General features: G+C 34.5%; 3 protein-coding genes and 1 pseudogene across 31 annotated transcripts in view; 1 reads left to right on the top strand and 3 right to left on the bottom strand.

Moving 5' to 3' along the window:
• Positions 1–24,132, top strand: part of pHCl-1 (pH-sensitive chloride channel 1) — a 1,184,550-nt gene that overhangs the window by 39,283 nt on the left and 1,121,135 nt on the right. The gene's annotated exons all lie outside the window — the stretch shown is intronic.
• Positions 8,286–11,143, bottom strand: LOC148935581 (uncharacterized). Its single transcript, XM_089081139.1, has 7 exons — positions 10,736–11,143; positions 10,502–10,682; positions 10,244–10,352; positions 9,986–10,139; positions 9,224–9,475; positions 8,750–8,826; positions 8,286–8,622 (listed from the first exon to the last, which is right to left on the bottom strand). The coding sequence occupies exons 1-7, from the start codon at positions 11,141–11,143 to the stop codon at positions 8,286–8,288; spliced, it is 1,518 nt and encodes a 505-aa protein (XP_088937265.1).
• LOC148935580 (uncharacterized) lies at positions 16,854–22,120 on the bottom strand (annotated as a pseudogene).
• Positions 22,005–23,438, bottom strand: LOC148935579 (uncharacterized). Its single transcript, XM_089080629.1, has one exon. The coding sequence runs from the start codon at positions 23,084–23,086 to the stop codon at positions 22,418–22,420; it is 669 nt and encodes a 222-aa protein (XP_088936755.1). The 5' UTR covers positions 23,087–23,438; the 3' UTR covers positions 22,005–22,417.

Raw genomic sequence — 24,132 nt, 5'->3', positions numbered from 1 at the left:
ATATATATTCATATATTATTATATTTGATTACATAAATATATTTTTACATGATTAGATATGATAATGTACAAAAATATAAGACCTTATACGGTTATATAAGACCATATTTAAATGGAGTTTATAAAAAATAATATAATATAATTATATATTCTCATAAAATTATTCAAGATCACAATTCTATTTTTTTATATAACTATACAGGGTGTCCCGTAGCACTGTCATCATCGCTCGTGAGAAGGTAAACGGAAGCAAGATACATCAAAATGTCTTATACAATTTTGCGATATTCGCAATAATTTTCGAGTTATTAATATTATATTATATTATTATAAATATTAAAATTGCACAAATAAGAGTGCGCGGGGAGAAAATGCTCGCCTGCACGACTCAGCGTGACGACAATAGCCATCCGGCTTGACGATGGGCGGAGCGCGCGCAGCAAAGGAAAAGATAGTAGCCGCCGCTCACTCTTCTCATTCGTCCTACGGGCGGGCGAACGCTTTCTTCCCGTACGTTCTTATTTGCAACTTTAATATTTAATAACTCGAAAATTATCGCAAATATCGCAAATTGATATAAGACATTTTGATTTATCTCATTCCCGTCTACCTTCTCACGAGCGATGATGACAGTGTTACGGGACACCCTGTATATAAATATATATTTATTAATATGAATAAATAAGAAAATTTTTTCCCGGGCAACGTCGGTTTTTTGTGAAAAATAAAAATTTTATAAAAACCATTGTAAATATTTCATTTTCATTTTAAATTAATATCTAAATATCTCTCTGAGAGGAAGCGTGGCATAATAGACAGCGCATTAGTCTACTACACTAGAGATCCTGAGTTCGATTCCCGGCAAAATTAAAATATTTATTTTCATATGCTCGTGTTTCCTCTCGACGGTTTGGCAAACCACGAGAATATTTTTGCCCACAGAATCTCCTTAAAAAATTTGCCTTTCGGAACCGGCGTTAAAATGTAGGTCTCATATGCTTATGCATCACCTGTGTGCGCATCACAGGCATATGAAAGTGAGGTAGAAGCTTAGCTTATGTTCTAGGCCCATGTAGAAGAGGAAGAAGATCTGTGTCTGTATATTTATTTAAAAATTATTTTTTCAAAAAAAATCATCTATTTAAAAAAAATGAATTTGGACAATAGGATTTATATCGACGCATTATAAGCAAGCAAAACATCAAGAGACACAGATAATATTTCTTCGCCAAATTCACACACAGCGAAGCTCGCGCCTAATAATGATAAAAACGTTCGTGACTATCTATATGTGAGCCGTCGAGATGAACGTAACTCGCATTTTCATCTCACTGTCGGCAATGATTGCATTGATTGAATTCTAATTAGAATCGATTGCTGAGAGTCAAATTATAACAAAAGTATTTTTACCTTGGCGGAAAAAAATTTTATAACTTTTTATGTAACAACTCCATCGAACTATAACTAATTACGACAAAAATACACGAAAGCTACAATTAAATCAGATGCAATACGGAAAGAAGTTTTAATGCCAAACTACGTTAAAATTATAACTATTTACGAAAAAATGAGTGGTTTCGGATGTTTTCTTTATTTGTTGATGAGATTATGATGTAGAAATCATTTTTTTACGCATAGAAACTTGTGATGTATGATTTCTATCTTTTTGTACGTTTAATTATAATTTACAGATATAAATCTACACAATAATTTTCATTTATTTGAGGTCACTGTATCATGATGACATTATATTAGTGAAATACCGAAAGGATGTCAAAGCGATTAATATCGATATTATTTTCTTCCTTATTGTGTTAATAATTGTAATACTTATTATAAATCTTTGTAATATAAAATTAATATATATTATAAAAAATTGTGCTTTTTATTTCATGAATTATTTTCGAATCAATAGACTGACTATTAACACATTTTTCGAGATAATATGACATATTTTATAAGTAATTACAACAATGTTTTATCAACATTTTTGCTTATCGTTCTATCAACATTTTTGCTAAGCATAAATAAATAAAATTTGAATTTGTATAATGTTGTAATACATAAATAGTTATAATTTTTTAACAGATTTTGGTCGAATTATTGTAAAAAGCTGTAATTTATTAATTCCAGTTTTGGATACTACTTGTGCGGAATTGAGACGCCGTTCGCTGGAACGATCCTCGACTGGAGGATCCGATGAGTGATAGAATGACGAGAATTCTTGAGACAAATCACATTAATTTAATAAATCAATTGTTGCCAACTGACATGTTGTGAAATGTACAGAATATAGAGTCTGTACAAAATCTAGAGTCTAGATGGCATACACGTTGATAAAATAGAATAGATGTTTGCTAGGCAGATTGCACGCACAGGATTGAATAGTTCGCACGAATTGCACGGTCACGTGATTGGAGAATGTCCGCAGCGTGATAAGAGAATGGTCGCAAGCTCTTTTATCCTTGATCGAACTATTAACTTAACGAATGGCGACGTGCTGCTTCGTCAAGCTGAGATACGCACTTGTCATTGAGAATTCGCTCTTTGAGAATGCTCGCAGTAAATATTCTTGTCGAATTCGAGGCACGAGAATCTCGATGTGACAAGAGAGAATGAAAAACTAGGGATTCGATTCAAAATGCTTCGTCGAAAAGTCTCTCGCAACGACGATTTACGTAACGTTATTACGAGACGAGTGATATGACAAGTCTAACTTACGACACAAGCTGAACTTACGAGTACAACAAGAGCGATAGAAAACGACAAGAGCACTGACTTGACGACGCGAGCACGGTATACTTTTCAGTAGCAAGGATTATGGTCGACTCTCAGAGAATTTTGGGTAATGAGAGTTTTTCGAGAAGCTTGCGAGATCATCCGATCAATTTTGTCTTATCAGCGATTGACATGACGAATCATATGATTTTCGGCCAATCGATAGCGTACACATACGTTTCGTCGATTGCGAAACAACGCCGCCCTTGAAGGGTAGCTGATAAGCATAATTACTTCCGCGTGATTGGTATCGACGGACTACCTGGTACCATTGATCGGATGATTTAGGGTACTCGATCGCCGCGGATCGTCACGTGCGCTTGTCGTGTTTTGCGTTTTGCTTTCAGGCGCGATTTACTTCTAGCAATTTCGAACACTACTAATTATTGAACAAACTATTTCTAACAATTGTCTATGACAATTTTTAAGCTCTAAAAATTTTTGATAATGCGTAATAAGTTATATATTTTTTAAAAAATAACAATTAAATACGTTGCTTATATTTTTTTATATTTTTAAAATAATATTGATTATTGTAATTTATCATTAAAAGTTGTAATTTTCGATCAATTTTTAATACTACAAACTTTTAAAATGATCTACTTTTTACTATGTGGTTCTACTATGTGGTATTTCGAGTCCAGTTTCTTTCATAGAAATTTCATAGAAATTTTTCAGCACGTTGAAATGTCCAGGATTTATACTATTAAAACGTCTCTATCTCCGCGTCGATCGGGTTTTGCGGGATAGCGTCGGTCGGACATGATCGGATATGGTCAGGATTCGGTACGAGAAATAAAATATCGTGTCTCTTTATATATCTAGGTTTATATTTACAATGCCGACTGGCTTTTTTGTATGTACAGTATTTACATGTACCTTTCGGTATTTCGCCGTTGGTACGGCGAAAAGACGCGCGGTTTCTAAGTATTACAACTCCCTGCTTCTCGATCGTCAGAGGAAGATGTGCACAAGGGCTTACTTTTTGGAGCCCAGATTGAGAAGCTCCTCAACTTGTGAATACTTGTGCGCTGGTGGATTTAGAGGAACGATCGGCCAGAAGCTTCTGGCACGATAGGTAGCACCCTAGATCGCTTTTGGAGATGACTGGGAATATCGAGAGCAGTACTGGACTGTCTCGTCGGAGATAGATCTCGATTATCTCCCGGAATCGCCTAATATACCCGAGCCGGCCATCGGTCGGGAGTCGTCGGATACGGGTCGGCCGAACTCGGGTCGGGATAGTTGCGGGGGATGTCTTTGTCGGAATCCTCGCGATAATTCGCCGAACGCGCTCGGGAATTCCGCGAGGATGTTCGGTGGCGCCGTCGGTAGCGAGGCCGGTGGCGGTGGCCTTACCGTGTGCGTGTTGTTCCACGCGGCGCGCACGTCAAGCCGCGTGATCTCCGGTTTGCCGCGTCCGCTGTTCGACGGGCTTTTCACGACGGTGGGATCGCGGAAGGATCGCCGTGTCGGCGCTCCGACGGTTGATCGGTCGGGGACGTTTTAACATTGTTAATAATTGAGGGGAGTGAGTCGGGTGTCGTTATACTATTTATACTATTTTAATTTCTTGCACAATGAAGGACAAGATATTTGTTTTAGAAACTTAAAAGTATATCTGTGAATTTTTATAGATTTTTCGAACCAGATTTAAAGACATGAAGAAAGGATTTAAAACACCCATATAGAGCCACATTTAATAGATGATTTTCTGTGGATTTCGATGCCTTTTTATACCCGACTTCATTGACCTCAGTATTTTTCGATTGGATTAGTCGATCTCGGAGATAGCATCTCCCTCCACAGAAGCAGAGAAAAAGGATCGGTATAATTAGTTTTTTGGGAAGATAAGGAATAGCGTGAAGGTCTAGAAGTAGGAAGAGGAGTTCGGCGGTAACGGCGCAGGGACGATTACGGCGCTTCTAGACGCGGTCGTGGCGCGATGCGGGACGCTCATTCGCTTTCGTGGCGCGATGTCGGTGCGACACGGGGCGCATTAGCGTTCGCTGATACGGCGCGTGGTGCAGTGCGGGGGGAATACCACGAAAACATTTGTGGATTCGTGGTATTCCGCGCTCTAACTCCAACGCTTCGGAGTTCGCGAAATTTTTAATATGATTAAGATAGGCGTAAACGCCTTTTGTCATTACTGCACTCCGTCTGAGTCGGCGGTTCTCGACAGATGGTCGGCCGGTAAAAAGGCGGAGACGGAAGCAGAGAGATGCGTTCCGTTACATCTGTATCCAAAAGAAGAAAGTCACGCTGGACTTGATGGCGATGAAGACATGGACATTTTTTTATACTACTAAAGGTCAATATGCTGATTAATATGCGTAGAATTGCAAAAAGTTTTGAGCCTTAACATGAAGATGACGTTACTCGTCAAAACCATTTTAGTACTACAATAGTATATGTTTTGAAAGACTTTTGTGAAAATTTCAGTCATTTTGGACGCTCAGTTGTTGTTTGACAGTCATTTGTGTCAGTCGATGTTAGTGTTTTTGTAAAAATGGAAAAAATTGAATATCGTGCCGTGATTAAATTCTTACATTTGAAAGGCAATACGCCTGCGCAAATTAAAATCGAGTTGGACGCTGTTTACGGGGACTCTGCCCCATCATTTGCCACCGTAAAAAGATGGGCAGCTGAATTTAAACATGGTCGTACCAGCTTGGCTGATGATGAGCGTTCGGGATGGCCAAAAACTGCGACCACCACTGATAACATCGAAAATGTTCACCAAATGGTACTGGGCGACCGTCGAATCAAGGTTAGAGAGATAGCAAAGGCTATGGGCTATCAAAAGAACGCGTTTGTCATATATTGACTGAAAAATTGGATATGCGCAAGCTATCCGCGCGTTGGGTGCCGCGCTTGCTCACTTTGGACCAAAAACGAATTCGAATGAACATTTCCAAGGCCCTGTTGGAGCGATTCAAGCGAAACGAGTCAGATTTTTTGCATCGATTCATAACTGTAGATGAAATTTGGATCCACCACTACACTTCAGAGACAAAAGAACAGTCAAAATAGTGGACTGCAAAGAGTGAACCTGCTCCGAAAAAGGTGAAGACGGTTCCATCAGCTGGGAAGGTAATGGCGACTGTTTTTTGGGATAGATGTGTATATCGACTATCTTGAAAAAGGTAAAACAATAAGAGGAGCGTATTACGCATCATTACTTGATAAGCTGAAGGCAGAAATTGCAAAAAACGGCCACATTTGAAAAAGAAAAAAGTGTTGTTCCAAGACAATGCACCTGCTCACACTTCGGCGGTCGCCATGGCCAAAATTCACGAACTGCACTTCGAATTGATTGACCACCCACCGTATTCATCAGATCTGGTCCCCAGCGACTTTTTCATGTTTCCTAAGCTTAAAGTTTCGCTTGGAGGACAGAGATTTTTATCGAACAAGGAAGTCATCGCATACGTTACTTACTAACGCCTATTTTGTGGAGCAAGACGCCAACTACTATTTGGAGGGGTTAAAGAGGTTAGAGTATCGATGGGAAAAGTGTATCAACTTAAAAGGAGATTATGTTGAAAAATAAAACTATATTTGACCGAAAAAATACTTGTTTCTATGTTAGGCTCAAAACTTTTCAGACTACCCTCATATAAACACGCGCCGATCGCCGTCTCGCCTATTCACGGCCAATTCTATTCACATTCCTTCGGCTATTTGTACATCTTCATCCGGCACTTATTGTTATTTCTTTCTTTTGTTTTCTAATAAATTATTATTTTATAATAATTTCGCTTACGATCTAATTATAATTACGACAAAATTCTGTCTGTAACGTCCTCGCTTCCCTACCTGGTAACCGCTATCCGGGAAAGCGTTTTAACAGAGAGGAGCATTTTGTTTAAGTCAACATTTATTTTTTGACATATTTGATATATTTTTGACAGAACTATCTCTCGCTAAATTATAAAGCAATGATCAGTATTGTTACGATCGAGCGGAGATCCGCTCACCTTTCTAATATTAATTTACAAGAAAAAGATCGTTCCCTGCCAACACAGTGATTTTAATCGTGAAAAAATTGCGAAGTAGCGGTTTACGAAACGCATTTTTCTTATGTCTTTTGCTCACGCTTTTATCAAGTTTGCTTCTTTTATTAAGCAATCCCATTATTTCGCGAATGAGAACGCGAGTAAATTGTACAAGTATCCACTGCGATAATATAATTAAGTTATTGATGGGTTTTTTTTTTATATTGAACAAAACAAAAAATTATACTAAACAAGTCTTTAATTAAATCACATAAAAAAAAACACTTGTAAGGATCGGGGTCGAAAAAATGACAGATAGCTTATATATATATATATATATATATATTGCCAACTTAAAAAAATAGAAAATAGAAATTCCCAAAACATAGCATCAATAGCATAGCACTCATGCTAGGGATGTAGTGTTTTTACTTTAACACTTCCTCCAAAAACACTACATGCTAATCTTCAATGAATAATTCCAACATTCCAATACTAGAGCGAAGAGAATTAAATCTATTTCTTTCCAATGGTTTTGTGACCAAGTCTGCAAGCTGCTTTTATCCATCAATGTGTTCTAACTTCAGTTCTTCATTCAAATATTTTTCTCTTACATAAAAATATCGAACATCTATGTGTTTAGATCTTTCATGGTATTCAGGATTCTTTGCAAGTTTCACAGCACTCGCATTATCCACATAAAGCGTTGGAAGTTGATTGAAACACAATAATTCTAATAATAATCGCTTTATCCATATTAATTCTTTGGCTCCTTCACTTGCAATTATTATTTCAGCTTCAATTGTTGAAAGAGAAATTGTTCTTTGGAGCTGGCTAGTCCAAGAAATTACTCCTCCAGCTAATATTGCAACAATTCCAGTTGTTGATCTACATGTTGTAGTGTCACCACCGAAATCAGCATCACTGTACACTCTTAGTGATTCTCCATCATCTTTGTATCTTATACAATAGCGATTAGTTCCTTTTAAATACTTAAAAATACGCTTTACATTATTCCAATCTTTTTCAGTAGGATTCTCCATAGCTCGTGCCGCTTTATTGACACTGAAAGCGATGTCTGGACGAGTTACAGCAGTAAGATATATAAGACTCCCTACTGTTTCACGATAGGGAACTTTTCCTTTGATATTTGGACTGTTTTCAACTTCTTCTTTACCAGCCGGAGTTGATACTGCGTTGGCATCATACATTTTAAAACGTTCTAGTATTTTGTTAGTATATTTTTCTTGATTAATGCTGATTGACCCATCATTATGATGTTGAATCTGCATACTTAGAAAATTTTGTAGAGAATCAATAATTTTAAATTCACTTTCCAACAGCTTTAAAAAACTCTCTATTTCTTGTTCATCACTTCCAATTAGTAGACTGTCATCGACATAAATAGCAGCATACAAAACTCTTCTTCGATGAATTCGATAAAAAACACAAGGATCAGCAGTACTCATTTTGAAACCAGCTTCTTTCATAAATTCAATAAAGTGCTTATTCCAACAGCGTAGAGTTTGCTTTAGACCATAGAGACTCTTTTTCAAATCGGCATACTCGGTCAGTATCATCTTCAAATCCTTCCGACTGCTCTAAATAAACTTCCTGAAGCGTACCATATAAAAAGGCTGTCTTAACGTCAAACTGTTTCATTTTCATTCTTTTCATGGCAGCTACAGCTAAGAGTGTTCGTATGGAATCATAACGAGCAACTGGGCTAAAGGTTTCATCATAATCGATTCCATGTTTTTGCACATAGCCTTTGGAGACTAATCTGGCTTTGTATCGACTTTCTCCATTTACCGGAGGCTTTACTCGAAAAACCCAACGATTTCTGATAACATTTAAATGAACAGGTCGTTGTACAACCTCTCAGGTGTCATTTTCCTGTAGGGATTCTAATTCGTCGTTCATTGCTTTTCTCCATTTTTCTCGTTGACGAGATTTCATAGCTTCGATACGACTTCGGATTATCATCTTCATTGTCTTTTAGTAGATCTGATAACAACACGAAATCACCCGATTTCATCCAGTTAGGCTGTTTCTTATCACGAGAACTTCGTCGTGTTTCATTGACTCTTTCTTCTGAGGAATTATTATCTTCAATGCCATTTATATTTATTTTTTTTTTCATTTTCGTCGTTGTCACTTAAATTTGTCTCTTTTTCATCTTTAGTTATTATTATAGTCAGATTGATCTTTAATCATTTCTTCTTCTTTTTCTTCTATATAACTAATAACTTCTGTATTTGGTTGTGTATTGCACACAGTTTCAGACTTAAAAATTACATCATGACTACAAATGATTTTCCTTTTTGATGGAACCCATACTCTGTATCCATCTTTGTCATTTACATATCCAACCATATGCCCAAAGACTGACTTATCATCGAACTTTGATCGAAATTGCTTTGGAACATGCACAAAACAAATACCTTCAAGTGATTTAGATTCTCAATTTTTCGTTTATACCAGAGCTCATATGGAACCTTATCTTCAACTTTAATTTTTCCTGTACGATTCAAAATGTATACAGCGGTATTGCACGCTTCAGCCCATAAGAATTGTAGCATTTTGTTTGCACTGAGCATGGATCGAGCAGCTTCTACTGTAGTTCGATTTTCTCGCTCCGCTGTACCATTTTGTTGGGGTTGTAAGGTGAGATGATATGTTAAATTCCTCTTCGACTTAACAAATTGATAACTTCTTTATTTATAAATTCTCTTCCACCATCACATCGAAACTTCCTAACTGTCCATTTGCTTTGGCTTCGTTTAAAAAATGTTCAAGAGCTTTACACACTTCATTTTTATTTTTCAGAAAGACTATTTTCTAAATTTACTGTAGTCAACCTTAAAACATACGTAATATCATGATCCTCCTAATGAAGTCGCTTGCATAGATCCGTTAATGTCGGCATGAATGAATTCTCCCGTTTCTTCAGATTGACTAGGTCTCTTCTTAAAAGGTAACCGATGCATTTTTCCTAGAACACATCACAAAAATCCTCCTTTTCATCAGCAACATCAATGTATTCATACGTCGTAGTATTTGTTTTACGTATCGTTTATTCTGATGAGCAAAACGTTCATGATACAGCTGCAGGGGTATCGTTCTTTCTAGAAAGATTTACTTGTGCAGATGATGTTGAGTTTACAGCATGCATGTTCAAGATATACAATTCCTTACTCAAATACCCTGTTGCCACTAGTTTGGTTTCCTTTTCTTATTATTTCAACCTTTTTCTTATCAAGTATTGTGAAACCCTTTTTCGCCGCTGCTTTCACTGAGAACAGATTGACACTTGCATCAGGTACATACCAAACATCTTCTAATCTTGCATTCTTCCACCTGTTGTTGCAACATACTTTAACATTTACACTACCATGACCATGCTAGCATTACAGCATTCTGTTTGCTAAGACATATTTTCTCAGAAGTACAAAACTTAGTACTGTGATTCAAAATGGTGTTTACTGAGAGAAATGTGTTTAGAAGCACCACTATCACAACACCAGAGATCTGCTGCAATACTATTATCACAATTTGCCTTTAGACTGTAGGCTATAAAAGCAATGGTTTTGCTTTTAAATTCAGTTTTGTTTAAATTCAGCTTTTCGTTACCATTTTTACTCATTCTCGAAGTATTTAAGAGACATTCTGCCCAGATCAATTTTTCCACATTTGTTACAGGGAAACTTCTACTTTCTCACGAGCAGTTTTTTCGGAATTTCTATTCTTCTTGAAGCCTGTTTTATTCTTGACTTTGGTGCCCTTCGCAACAAAAGCTACTTCATTTACTTCAGTTTTATCCACTCTCAATTCACGTGCTTCAATGGAACAAAGTTTTTCAATAAGTAGATTCAATTTTTGCTGATTTGTAGGAATTATATCCTATAAGTCCTTGAAATTATCATATTCTCATCCCAGTGTTGACAATATTCTACAATATTCAACATCCTTTCTGATAACTTATTTTCATTGTGTTTTTCTAATTCAGTATTTAAATCAACAAATAGTTTCTGCAGTTTAGCTATGTGGATACTGATATCTTCTTTTCTATCTCGTTTAACTTGAAAGAATGATTCGATCACCATGTTCAAACGTTGTGTACTGCTGCGTTCAAAACGAACACATAGCTTATCCCATATTTCAGCTGCATGAGTAAAGGTTAATACTAATTCTGCTGTCGTTTTATTCAGTGCACTGGCAATAATACTTGCCGTTTTTGCATCATCCTGTTGCCACTTTTGTAATGCTGCCTTTTGTTCAGAAGTTTCACCAGTTTCTGGAAGCACAGGACATTTGTATGTGCCATGAACAATACTTTCAAGCCCATGTGCACGAAGTACCATGTTGATGTGTCACTTCCATTTTGCCCAGTCCTCAGGACCTTCTAATTTATCGACTTGTACTTTCAGATTTGTATTCGACGCCATTTTTTTAAATCTACTTTTCTTTTCTAACTTCAATGTATATCCAAGAAAAAAACTTTGTCTCGACAATACTTAAGAAGTTTTGCTAATATTATACACAAAATCCAGTTCTGCGTGTACTGGGCTCAACCTGATGGGTTTTTTTTTATATTGAACAAAACAAAAAATTAAAATACTAAACAACTCTTTAATTAAATCACACAAAAAAAAAACACTTGTAGGAATCGGGGTCGAAAAAATGACAGACAGCTTATATATATATATTGCCAACTTAAAAAAATAGAAAATAGAAATTCCCAAAACATCAATAGCATAGCACTCATGCTAGGGATGTAGCGTTTTTACTTTAACACTTATAAATAAATAAATAAATTATAAGTTATGAAATCAGATTAAGTAATTTAACAGTAAAAATAAAATGCAAAAAATGCAAGATGCTGAAAGAATATCCTTATTTGAAATCTTTATACTCCACAAATCATTTATCATATAAATATCTAATGAACGTGGAAAATTTATCCGATGTAAGTGTAATTATTTTTATTATATTAAATTGTTATTAATTTAAATGTTAGTTATTTATATACAAATATTTAAACTTTTAATATTTTATTTTTCATTCGGAGACGAATAGTTATCTGTTAATACAGACTGAATAGTTGTCTGTTAGTACAGACAAAAGTCGCAGAATCTAGTTACTAGAATGACTCTTTTGCCCTATTATTGCCGTACTACAGGGGTTGGCAAAACGCTGAAATTAGGCACGGGCGCCCGCGGGCGTCCGCGAGTGCCTGCCTGTTGTGCACATCTCAGGAGCGTATGTAATATTTTTTATATCTTGGGATAAAGTTTCGCATTTCACACTTACAAAAATAGCGTTGCGTGTATATATAACCGATAGTGCAGTCTTAAATTATTAGTACTCGAATCTTTGTAATATCATAAAATTTTTTCATAACAGTTTTTAGCTAAACGTTTAAGAATAAAATATGCAAAAATATATGATAATATATAGAACTCAAAATGCATAAATTCTTATGAATTCAATTTATATCTAATTAATTTTTTTATTAATCAAATAAAGAAATGTATCCTAGCATGTTTTGATTGTGCTAATAATAACTATTCATCATAAAAAATTTTAATTAAAATGCTTTTAATTAAAATGCTCTATTTTTAAATATTGTAAAATTTGTGCTTTAGTATATAATTTATTAAAAATTGTGTAATATAATTATTATATTTAAATATATAAACGAAAATTTAAATATAACAAAGAAATAATAATATAAACAATAACAATGTATTGAAATATAAACTTACAATACGATCATAAAATTATGAATACATATCACGTTTAACAGAAATTAGCACTTTAAAATTATATTTTTAATTATCCAGAAGAATAGTTCTTTTTCCGCGAAGAAAACTTCCAATAGTTTCAAAATAAACATCTGCTAAATATCAATCTGCTAAACGCTCAAAATAAAAGAAAAACAGTAAGCAACAGTAATCAAATTGTATAGAACAGTCAGACACATTTACGCTCTTGTAATTTAATTTAACGTTTGTGACGGATAATTAAAATAATAATAATAAGTATAATGAGTATAATATAATAAGTATGTTCGGTTGTACATATTCATGTGAACAATTATTTTCTATTATGAAATTAAATAAATCGCGATTACGCAAACAGTTTCACATTTGAATGCATTAATTCATTTAAGTTGTACCAAAATGATAACACCTGATATATTGTATATAATATCGGAAAATTATGAATTAAATACTAATTAAATTACAAGAATTGTTTATTTAATATTGTTGTAAAAATTGTATATTTAAAATATAGATAGTTATTATTTTATGCTAATTTTGGATCTGAATTTATGCGATACAATATTTTTTTTACTCTTTGACAATACATTCAATGAACAGACGTTCCTTCTATCTCCTCTCCTCGCTTTATTGCGCCTAGCGGCCTAATGCTAGTCCTAGCGCACTCAACTATTGCCTGCGGGCATTGGGCATCCGCGAGCAGTGCCCACTTGCCGATCTCTGCCGTACTGAATATTACCGTATTTAATGAAGATGAAGAAGTGGCCAAAGATCTGAGGCACAGAATTTTATACATGTTTTAGATTGTCCTCCTCATATTATCACTCGAGCCACCGGAGTCGGATCAAGAAAATAAACGAAGAAATTTACAGTTAAACATTGTTTAATTAATTGTTTAATTAATTTTAATTTAATTTTTAATAGTATTTGAAAAGTATATTAATACCATCTGAGTATATTAAGAAACAACATCGAGTAACACAGCCCGACAAGCAAGATCTTGGTTGCTAAATCTTTTACGTATTAAATAAATTCAAATAATTATATCGCCAATTACGTGCCACTTAAATAGTCAACTATCGTAGTGGTTCAATAATAATTCGATAATCAAATATTTTTGATATCGATTAAAAATCCCATATTATCTCCCCCGTAGGAAAAATATATTGCGAAAAATCACCTCAACCAGGGATCGAATCTAGATCGCCTACTCTCCAAGCAGGCATCTTATTCATTAAATCTGAAACTATGGTAATATTTATCGCAATATTTTCCTGCAAAAAATATAAAAATGTAAAGATCGTTATAATTTCTGATGAAATTGATGATTAGGAATAAATAAGTCACATATGTATAACTGAAAATCATTGTTTTGCTTAACGATCCATCCAAATCGCTGCGCGCCAAATCGCAAAGAAAGATCTCAAGACGGTAAAGATCTCAACAAAGAGGTGCAAAATAATAAATGAAACTTATAAAGATATTAACATTTCTTTATACAGATTTTTCAAATTATTACAATAACTACTTAAAAACTTTATTTACAAAGAATATACAGATATAATTAAATAAATAATTTTTTTTCAAACATCTACAGTAATATAAATAATTACGAATAAAATTTTAATAAAAAAAGGTGTACGCGACAGGATTTAAAAACGCTATCTACCTCATATAAAGCCAACGTCTTATCAACTGTACTACTGCTGCTCTTGCTTGATAGTGACAATCAAATGTATAAAACATCCCGGGGGCGGTATATCAGCCGACTAGACTCATTTTTAAAAATCAATTTCTTCGAAATTGTAGGCCTTTGCAAAAATGGCCGGACACGTATCATTTTTTTTGCCCAAAAACAACCCGTATAAAGCGCATCAAAATACCCTGACCAGTTATCTGGTATTTCCCTTGTAAATTTGCATTTTAAAATGCCGTGACTATGTTAAGGATTATGGTTACTTGATGTTTATCTTGTGCTGTTTCAGATAGTAAACATTCTTCCTCAAGAATATTAATAATTGATGAAACTGTTATACATTTACGAAAAGCAGTGCTTTCAATTTTCGTAATAATCATATGTAATCATATAGAAATCCATATGCAGTTCGAGAAACAGTTTTTCAATATCAATTTAATTGTAAAATATATGGATGAACATGTATAAGCTTAGATGAAAAATTTCTTGTAAGTTTTTGTTGTAATTTTTTAATAAAGCATTTTAGAATTTATGTTTACATAACATTTTTTCTTATTTCAGTTCATAGGACATATTGTTAAAATTTGTATGAAGAATCCGGGGACATCTTATATTCGGAATGTCTCGAATTTAAATGTCGGAAGCGAATAGAAAATTGATAAAAAAACTTAATAACTTAATAAATAATTTAAAAAAAATCCTTTGAGAGATATGCTCGTTTTTGTTTCGTTTTGAACAAAATCGCAAAAAAAGACAAATTCAGTTTTTATTTTCATGCTTTCTTATGCTTTTTTATTTTTATTCATTCATATTTATTTATTCACTATTTACTACTTATTTTTTTTAATATAATAGGTTAACTCATTTTCATATTATGTCAAATGAAGAACAATACGATCTAGAAAGAATATGTTATCACTAAAATAAAATATCCAGAATAATGTTAAAGGTAATTCAAATATAATAAAATGATATGAGTTTATATACACGTTATATACGTTATAAAATATACAAAAAATTATTTAAAAATTTATTTAAAAAACAGATTCTTTTTTTTTTAAAGCAATGATGACTACGATTTGTTTAAAATTTTTTGCGGAATAGATTATTTGTTTTATAGAAATTTCTCGCAGAATCATTAATAACAATTAACAATAAAAATATATTATTTTGATATATACACATATATTTTGATATTATTTATATAAATAACTTGATTCTAGCAATCAAGTAAGTTTAATTAAAATCTATTTGATATGCAGAAGTTACACACGCGCATGCGCGCTCGGATATGCACACACAAGGCGCGTACACACACACACATACACACACACACACACACGCACACACACACACACACACACACACGCACACACACACGCACACACACACACACACACACGCACACACACACACACACACCACACACACACACACACACACACACACACACACACACACACACACACACACACACACACACACACACACACATATCGCGCGCACGCGCATATGTGTATGCATACAGAGTGGTCCACATAACTCTTTGCAACTCAATATCTCAGAGATTATTAATGATACAGGTACATAAATGTTTCAGGTAACAGTGAATAATTTTGAGACGGACGTATTTCAGTCATATTGTTTTTTTTCTTTCTGTTTCTATTGTTTGTTCTGTTTCTGTTTCTATTGTTCTTTTCTACAAGGGAAGTATCTTCTCCGGTTAATGAACTTCGAGTATGTTAAAATATGGACAAAAATAAGAGACACATATTTTTTTATCTGCGTTCTCGAACGTTAAGGAAGAAACTATCTCTTGAAAAAAATCGGTTTTTTTCCCGAGTAAATATCGTCCAAATCGTTAAAGATATCAAAAAAAGTTTTAAACAAAAGTTTTACAGCTGCAAATGTATTTTACAACGACGTATTTGAATTTTTCAAAAATATTATATTTTTGAGCTCCCTCCTTGTGGACATTTAGAAACAAGTTACAAATAAAGAAATGATTATAAAATATGATTTATTTCATTTTATAAAATATGGTTTATTTATTAGGTGTACGAAAAAGTTCTGAGCTTTTTTTTTGTAAAATTCAATCTTTATTCAAAAACAAACAAAAAAATATTAATCAGCGAAATATTCCCCATTTGCATCAACAATCTTTTGCCATCTTTCGGGTAGCTTGAATTCGAATTCCTTGACGATAGAAGCTCACCGGCTTCGAAGCGATAAAGTCATCAATGCATTTTCGTATCTCTTCAAATCTCACGAAATGTGTATCAGCCAAATGATGCTGCAGCGACCGGAATAGGTAGTAATCGGAAGGCGCCATGTCTGGGCTATACGCCGCGTGCGGGAGAAGTTCCCAGCCTAACGCAAAGATATGATCCTGAGTCGCTTTCGCAACATGTGGTCGAGCATTGTCATGAAGCAAGATCACTTTACAACGTCCTTGGCCAGTAAATGGCCTCTTTTCTCCTAATGCATCGCTCAAATTGGTCAATTGTTGTTGGTAGCGGTCTGCCATGATTGTTTCACCCGGTTGTAACAACTCGTAATACAACACACCTTTCCCGTCAGATACAGAATAAAACCTTCTTGGCATGGATATTGGGCTTTGGCGTCGATGTCGAAGATTGACCAGGGTCAACCCATGATTTTCTACGTTTAGGGTTATCATAAAGAATCCACTTTTTATCGCCTGTAATGATTTTGTGCAGAAAATCTTTTTTCTGGAACTTTGAAAGCAAAGTGAGTGCAATGTCACGCTGACGATTTTTGTTGTCTTCCGACAATTCATGCGGAATCCATCTGCCTTCCTTCTGAACCCTTTCCCATCGTATGTAAACGCACGGAAATAGTTTGCTGCGTAACGCCAAGCTGTTCTGCAAGCTCCTTTTCAGTTTGCGCAGAGTTTATATCCAGCAGTGTTTGCAATTCGTCCGTTTCAATCTTTTGAGGGCGTCCAGCACGCGGTTCATTTTCAAGACTGAAGTCTCCTTGGCGAAATTTTTGATACCATCTTTTACATGTAGTATGACTTACAACGTTCTCTCCATATGCAGCACAAATCATTGCAGTGCTGCAATGCTTCAGCAGCATTTTTCTTCAGATGAAACGTGAAGTGGATGGAAAAGTAGATCGAATATGCTCTTTTGTTATTGCTATCGTGAACACTACTGATTTTTAAGGTTATGTGCATCAAACGCCAAACCGTATGGCATTTTAGAAGGCCAAATGTCAACGCTTTAAAAGGGCGGGAAGATATATAAAATTTAAATTGTTATTTCGGTTGTATGAAATCTAAAGCTCAGAACTTTTTTGTACACCTAATATAATCGTAATACTGATTTATCTGATTTAATAGTAACTAATAATTCTATCAAATATCTTCTTTTGATCTGTGTTTAATTTCATTATTATTTCAGAAACATCCTCTTTTTTAATTTTAGCTCCATTATCTTTAAAGTCCTGTATGGTTTTACCCGCTTCCATGTTTTGCACATCTATCATTTTCTACATTATCTTGAGATTCATCCTGTTTCAATATTACTTACAATTATATGTGACACATTATATCTTCTTTTTTATTAATCAATATAACTTCACACGAAGGACATCTATCAAAGACGTATCAAAAAAATGAGCGCTGCAAGAACATAGAAAGATGTTCATTAGCGCCTTTTGCGACATAAAAAAGAAAATCACGGTTGACGATGACCATGATGTTTCTTAAAATTTACCAATTTGCGTCGCCATTGCGTTACGATATTTCAGTTTGTTTCGGAACACGAAAAAAAATAAGAACTTTTCTTATATAATTTGATACTCAACTATCGATTAAACGTAGTTAGAATTTAATTGATGCAGTCGTTGCTGAAATATGAAAATGTAGACCGAGTTCATCCCGGGGTCTCGCTTAACCCATTAACGCTCAAAAGACACGATTTCGACATCTAAGTTTAAATTATCAATTAAATTATGTAATGAATTCAAATAGCAAAAATTCGGGAACCACTGTCTCCTATGTTTTGAAGGATGCTCTTTTCAATGGTGATAGTTAAAAATTTCCCAAAAAAAGTTTTACCATGGAAAAATCAAAACTAAAAAAAAAATCGTGATTTTTCAATCAAATTTTTTGTTTAAAATTAGTTTTTGTTCTTTTTACATTTTTCTATATGCTTAAAATCTATCTAGATCTATCTAGATCTATCTAGATCGTGGCCTCGATGTTTAAACTTAAAATAAATGGAGCTATTTTATTGTCTAAAGTTTTTGATGAAACAAAATGACGGCCGAAATGAAATATTTTTCTTTTAAACTTTACAAATTTTTTTCTCGAAAACTATAGATTTTGGTAAAAGTTTTCTCAGAACAAAAATGTCTTATAATTAGTTAGAGTATACTTTCAATTTTTTTCAGATTTTTCGAGATAATTTTTGATTTTTCGAAAAATCACGAAATCGAAATTTCCAAAAATTTATATTAATTTATTTTCATTAAAAATTCTGAAAAAATTCAAGAGTATTCTTTGACTAATTCTAAGACATTTTTATTCCTAGGAAATTTTTATTTAAGTTTATAGTTTTCGAGAAAAGAATATTATATATTTATTCTGATATTTTCAATAATTTGATAAAATTTTATTTGTTATACACAAAAGGCAAATGAGTAGTAGTAATAGATTTATTCGTGCCTTTCGGCCTTGAATAAGATGGCAAGTAGTGGTGCCTACATCAATCTTACAAATTTTTCTCTGAATATATTTGCATATATATAATATTTAATTATTGGGACTCTTCTTCTTCCTTTCTCTAATTTTCCTCATCCAAATTCTTCCTTGGTCCTGTCCCTTCAAGATGCTTCTTCTTGTTAAAACATTCTCTCCTTTCATCTCCTCGCATTCATTTATTAGATGTTCTATCGTTTCTTCATCTTTTCCACAAATTCTATAATTGTTCTCTTCTATTTTTCTTCAGAATCTGTTTACTCTTTCCTCGTTTCCGCATCTAAATCTAGTCACCAACGACTGATCTCTTCCTCCATATCCCCTTTTTAGATAATCTGCTCTTGTTTTTTCTCGTATTTCTCTGTATTTTCTATTATATCTTCCTTCAATTAATTTCTCGTATTGTTCTTGCCATTGCTCTGTGCCAGGGACTCTGCTAGTTGGCCTTCCGTGTATCTTATCCCAATTTCTTCTATGTCTATCCCCTTCTTCTCGTAGTAGCTCTTTCTTTCGTTTTCCCTTTGATTTTGATCTCTTTCTCTGGTTGTTTCGATTTATTTCCTTCCAACACTCCTGTACTATCTTGTTTATCTTATTCGTTCTGATTTTTTCTTCGTATCTTACCGCTCTTCTTCTTGCGTCTACCCTTACTTTGTTTATTTTCATTTCTTCCATCACTATGTATGTAGATGTATTAACATCTAAACCCATTTGATGTACTTTGCTTGTACTCTTTCTATCTTATCCTCTTTTGCCCATCCCCATACTTTCGCTGCATATAGGATGATGCTCTTTACCGGACTTTCGAATATTTTGATTCTTCTTTCAAAGTTATTTTTGAAATTCCTTTCTCCTATTCCCAAAGTTTGCCTCATTGCCATCGTGGCTTTTTTAACCGTTTCTCTGAAATACGTTTCTGTTCCTCCATTTTTCTGGAAAGTGTATCCTAAATATTTGAAACTTTTAACTTTTAACTTCTTCTATTTTTTCTTCTCCCCATTTCCATTCCTCCTTTTTCTTCGCACTTCTCCCTCTCTTGAACATTAGAATCTTTGATTTCCCAGCGTTTAGCACCAATTCTTTTCCTTCCAGATATTTTTTCATTATTTCCCCATCATTTCTCTCAGGTCCTGCGCCCTTTCAGCAATTAGCACTATGTCATCCGCATAAGCTAGTGACCAGAACTTCTCATTTCCAACGACTATCCCTCCCGTTTGCCCTCTTCTTAGCTTTTCTTCTAGATCTGCTGTAAAGCGAAAACAGAGTTGGGCATCCTTGTCTCACCCCTCTCCTCGTCCAAAATTTTTTGGAGATTCATTAACTTTTACTTTATTCCTCGTCTCTTCGTAAATCTCGTCTATCCTGGTTCTCAATCTTCTGCTTACACCTTTCTCCTTTAAGATTTTGCTTAATTTTTCCCTATTTACCTTGTCGAAGGCAGCCGTCAAATCTGCAAAAATGTGTACAACTTTCCTCCTTTCTCTTTGATTTCTCTGTTTACTACATAATTCAAAACCATAATATTATCTATCGTGCTTCTTCCTCTTCTGAAGCCAGCTTGTGTTTCTGGAATTAACTTTTTCTGTTCTATTTCTTTACATAATCTGCTTTCAGTGTAGTATCATCGCACATATCTTGTATGCTGTGTTTAACAAAGTTATCCCTCTGTAGTTTTTAATATTTTTCCTGTCTCCCCTTTTAAAAATCGGACTGATAACTCCTTCTCTCCATCTTTCTGACATTCCTTCTCCCCTCCACACTCTGTTTATTAATTTTGTGACCCTTTCCAGTATCTTCCTACCTCCATATATCCACACCTCGTTTTCTAAACCATCTTCCCCTGCCGCTTTACTTTTTCTTAATTTCCTTATCTGTGCTTCTACTTCCTGTTCCGTTATGTCTTTTTCTCCTTCCTGTATTTCCTGCTCTCCTTCCTGTATCTCCTGCTCTCCTTCCTGTATCTCCTGCACTTTTTCTGCGTTCCCTTCTTTTTGAGTTTTACTTTCTTCTCCCTCTAGCAACTCCTTAAAATGTCTTCTCCATTCCTCCAGGCTCCAGCTTTATTTGTCACTCCTGTTCTTTTTATCCTTTCCCTATTAATGTACTTCTAGACGTTTATGTATTTTAATTGTTCTATTTCTTCTTCTATCCTCTCCTGTAATTTAACTCTTTTCCCTTCGCAGATTCTTTTGTGTTCTCTTCTTTTCTCCAAGTAATTCTCTTTGTCCTCCTTTCCTTGTTTCCACCTTCTTAACGCTTTTCTCGCCTCCCTTTTCTTCTCCGTACACTCTTTATCCCACCATATCTTAAATCCTATTTTTATTTTGTTAAACTTTATTACTTTCTTGTGTATGGCCCTTCCTATTTTTTCCACCATTTCCTCCATCATTTCATTTATTTTTTCCTTCTCAAAAGTTACTCTCTCCAGTTCTTCTCGAAAGCATCCTATTCCTTCTTCCATCCAAATGTTTTTCTTTTTCCGTTGCTCCTCTTTTCTTTTTTCCTGCTCTTTCCTCTTTCTTTCTGCGTAGACTTCTACTTCCATCGGTAAATGGTCCGATTCTGTCTTTGTCTCGATTTTGAAGCTCTTAACTTCATCTTTTATCTCCGAATCTACTATAACATAATCTATTACTGAGCTTCCCTTTCCGCCGATGAAAGTATAATCGCCTTCTTCGTCTCCTTCCATGTTTCCATTCAAAATTTCTCATCCATTTTCTTCTAACATCTTTATTAACTTTGTTTCTTCGTTATTTTTCAATTTGTCTTTAGACTTTCTCCAAATTCTCTCCTCTTTTTCTTCGCCACAGAACGATCCTTCTGTTCCCGTCCTCACGTTGAAATCCCCTCCTATTATCAATCTCTCCTCCTTTGCATTTCCAATTAATTTTTCCAGGTTGTCTCTAGTTTTCCTCATCTCTCTACTATATAACGTCAAAATTTTTAACGTTTTGTTGTTTAGCCATATTTCCCTTACTTGGATATCCCTTTCTTCTTCTTTCCTCTCTTCCTCCTTTGAACCTTTTCTGACTCCCGTTATTATTCCTCCACTCGCCCTTCCTTTGTTCTTCTCTTTCGTCGCAAATTGACATCTCCAAATAAATGTATCTAGTAGTTTCTCTTCTATTCTGTTCCATTACGCTTCGTCGGCCCATTTCTATTGATTCTACAAAATCGAATTTCTCTATGTATTTCCAAAATTGTCTGTCCTTATTGTAAAGACCTGCAACATTCCAAAAGCACATCTTAAAAAAGTTTTTCTCCTCCATCTCCTCCTCCTCTCGTCCATCCTTTTTTCCTGATTGACCCGCCTCTCTTCTCGCGTCTGCTTTCACAGACTTCGAGAGAGAGCGGACTTTCACTTTTTTCTGCTTCCTCTTCTCTCCGGGCCTCTTCGTATCTAGAGTTCCGCAGAGTTTCTCCTGCTCTAAAATTTTGTCTCCTCGAACTCTCCTTCTTCTTTCCATTTAAATATCTTCTCATTTACTTTCAGTTTCTTGTACCCGATTTTAACCTGTACACCCTTATCTTTTTCTGCTCTAGCCACTTGCGCAATCTCTCTCTGAATATCTCTCTGTTTTTTCGTTAAATCGTTGTCGATAAATATTCTCTTGCCCCTTAATTTGTTTTTCTTTATCATAACTTCCTTTTTCTGCTGCCACTCTCTAAATTTAATTACCATAAAACTCCTCCCTTTTCCTCCTCTCACCCAACATACATTCTCTATCAATGTCTCCACTTGCAAATTCTGTTTTACAATTTTCTTTGCAGCTTCTCTCGGTGTTTCTTTTATTGGTATGTCCGCTCCCTTTATTACTATGTTATTTCTCTTCTCTCTTCTTTCTCTCGTGTCCTTCCGTAACACCTCCCTTATTTTCTTCTTCATCTCTTCATTTTGATCCTTTTTTGATTCCAATTCTCTTATCCTCATTTCGAAATTTAACTTCATTTTTTCCCATTCTTTTTGCTTTTTCCTCCACTCCTCTTTTAATTTTTTCATTTCTCGTCTTAATTCTTTCTTTATATCTTCCGTGTCCCTTTTCACTGTCAACAGGATTTCTATTATCTTATTCATTCTTTCTGTTTCTTTACTCATGTTGTTCTCTTCTTTACTTTTCTCTTGTTGTTTATCCTCCCCTTCATCTTTTCCTTGTTTTGGGGATCTCTCCACTTTTCTCGTCTTTTGAAAATTTTCAATAATTTCTTTTTCCGCTCTTAGTCTTTCTTCCTCCTGTTCCTCTTCTTCCTTCTTTCTTTTAAATAAGTCTGTGATTGTGCCTACACTTCCTGCTCTCTGTCGTCCCAGATGTTCCGCGTGTCGGTCTTCCTCTTCTTTTGCTTTCTTTGTCTCTCTCGTCCCCCTCCACTGCCCTCTTCATCAGCTCCGCTTGCCTCGATAACAGCACCTATCCGACCTACGGTCGGTAATTCTATTGTCCTCTTTACCGTTTTCTAATTGTCTTTTCCTTTTTTTATCTTATCGATTGATCGATATATAATCACCTTATTTACCACGCCCCATGCTCGCCAACATAACCTCTCTTCTTTGCGATTTTGGACTCTGTTTGATATTTTCCAAATCTTCCGCTCTTTCTTTTCTCTCTTATTTGCCCTAGGTTGTTGCACCCTTCTCTTCGTTCTCCTGTCTTAGTTCCTCTCCTCTCCCTAGACTTCTTTTTTCTCCTGATTTTTGTTGCTCTATTCACTGATGCGTGTTAACTCTTCTCCATAATCCCTCCGGCAAATGAGTTTTATTAATAAATAAAACTTATTATAATAATAAGTTTTATTATTTATTAAATAATAAGTTAATAATAAGTTAATAATAAGTTTTATTATTTATTAAATAATAAAACTTATTATTAATAAAACTCATTTGCCTTTTGTGTATAACAAATAAAAATTTTATCAAATTATTGAAAATATCAGAGTAAATATATAATAAAAAAATAATTAAAAAAAATAGAAAAAAAAATGATAAAAAAATTTTTTTTAATGAAAAAAGAAACCAAAAAAGAAATGAAAAAAAAAAAAAACAAAAACGAGATTCTCGGTAACATTTACCTCCTCGCGGTGAGAATCGGGCAACATTTATATAATATAAATGAAGACGTTTCTGTCCAAAAATTGGATAAGGCATAG

This window comes from Pogonomyrmex barbatus, unplaced genomic scaffold (assembly GCF_055798465.1).
Source record: "Pogonomyrmex barbatus isolate J1 unplaced genomic scaffold, ASM5579846v1 scaffold4, whole genome shotgun sequence".
NCBI classification, from domain to species: domain Eukaryota; kingdom Metazoa; phylum Arthropoda; class Insecta; order Hymenoptera; family Formicidae; genus Pogonomyrmex; species Pogonomyrmex barbatus.
This window is presented reverse-complemented; position numbering and strand designations above follow the sequence as displayed.